Source organism: Oncorhynchus tshawytscha, unplaced genomic scaffold, assembly GCF_018296145.1.
Source record: "Oncorhynchus tshawytscha isolate Ot180627B unplaced genomic scaffold, Otsh_v2.0 Un_contig_9868_pilon_pilon, whole genome shotgun sequence".
Lineage (NCBI taxonomy): Eukaryota > Metazoa > Chordata > Actinopteri > Salmoniformes > Salmonidae > Oncorhynchus > Oncorhynchus tshawytscha.
This window is the reverse complement of record NW_024606942.1, coordinates 6,283-7,500: the sequence shown is the minus strand read 5'-3', so window position 1 is coordinate 7,500 and position 1,218 is coordinate 6,283. Positions and strand designations below refer to the sequence as shown.

The following is a 1,218-nucleotide window of genomic DNA, read 5'->3' as shown; positions in this document are numbered from 1 at the left end:
CAAATGAGAGCTCTCAGTTTCTAAGCCTGTGTACATTAACAGTATATACTAACTAGTGGGAGATCGATTCTCTCAAATGAGAGTAGTTTCTAAGCCTGTGTACATTAACAGTATATACTAACTAGTGGGAGATCGATACTCTCAAATGAGAGTAGTTTCTAAGCCTGTGTACATTAACAGTATATACTAACTAGTGGGAGATCGATACTCTCAAATGAGTGTAAGAAGAAAAGACATCCTCCTCTGAAACCAGATCCAAATGTAACAATCCAACTGCTTTTGGCTCAAAGTCAATGGGGAATAAAAAGTGAAAAGTTAATCCTCGCGACAAGACGTCTTATTCTCATAAAAATGGGCGGAAAGTGTCGTAAAAGTCATCAAAATAGGAGAGGAGGGCAACATGTGTCACAGCCCCACTTCCACCTTGACTTTGTCCAAAATTGCACCCTATTCCTATGTAGTACACTATGTGTGTGTGTGTGTGTGTGTGTGTGTGTGTGTGTGTGTGTGTGTGTGTGTGTGTGTGTGTGTGTGTGTGTGTGTGTGTGTGTGTGTGTGTGTGTGTGTGTGTGTGTGTGTGTGTGTGTGTGTGTGTGTGTGTGTGTGTGTAATTGAGTGGATACACACCTGAGGTAGAGCCTGAACCACTGTATCTAGAAGAGCTCTCATTCCTGTAGCCATCTTCAATAGCTTGAGAACTGGAGAGAGAGACAGACAGACAGAGAGAGAGAGAGAGAGCGAGAGAGAGAGAGAGAGGAGGAGACAGTGAAACAGCGAGAGAGAGAGAGAGAGAGAGAGACAGTGAGACAGCGAGAGACAGAGAGAGAGACAGGGAGACAGACAGAGAGGGAGAGAGAGAGAGAGAGAGACAGAGAGAGAGGGAGAGAGAGAGAGCGAGAGACAGAGAGAGAGGGAGAGAGAGAGAGAAAGAGACAGAGAGAGAGAGAGAGAGAGAGAGAGAGAGGGAGAGAGAGAGGGAGAGGAGACAGAGACAGAGAGAGAGGAGAGAGAGAGAGAGAAAGAGGAACAGACACAGTAGAGAGAAAAGAGAGAGACAGAGAGAGAGAGAGAGAGAGAGAAAGGGGGAATAGGAGGACAGGTATTCTGAGGTTAGAGAATCTACACAACGCCCATGTCACAAACAAAGAACCGGGAAACATTCTACCATTTTAACAGTAACGACTGAGAGAACAAGACAAGTCCCGGGAAAAGAAGCAC

General features: G+C 45.3%; 1 protein-coding gene across 1 annotated transcript in view; it reads right to left on the bottom strand.

Annotated features, from left to right (window-relative positions):
* LOC121842307 (voltage-dependent T-type calcium channel subunit alpha-1I-like) overlaps window positions 1-698 on the bottom strand; it is a gene marked incomplete at both ends in the record, with an annotated part of 4,004 nt that extends 3,306 nt beyond the window's left edge. The window contains one exon of the mRNA XM_042312329.1: window positions 628-698. Within this exon, the coding sequence (XP_042168263.1) occupies window positions 628-698 (71 nt within the window). The remainder of the gene's footprint in view (window positions 1-627) is intronic.
* Window positions 699-1,218: the final 520 nt, after the last annotated feature.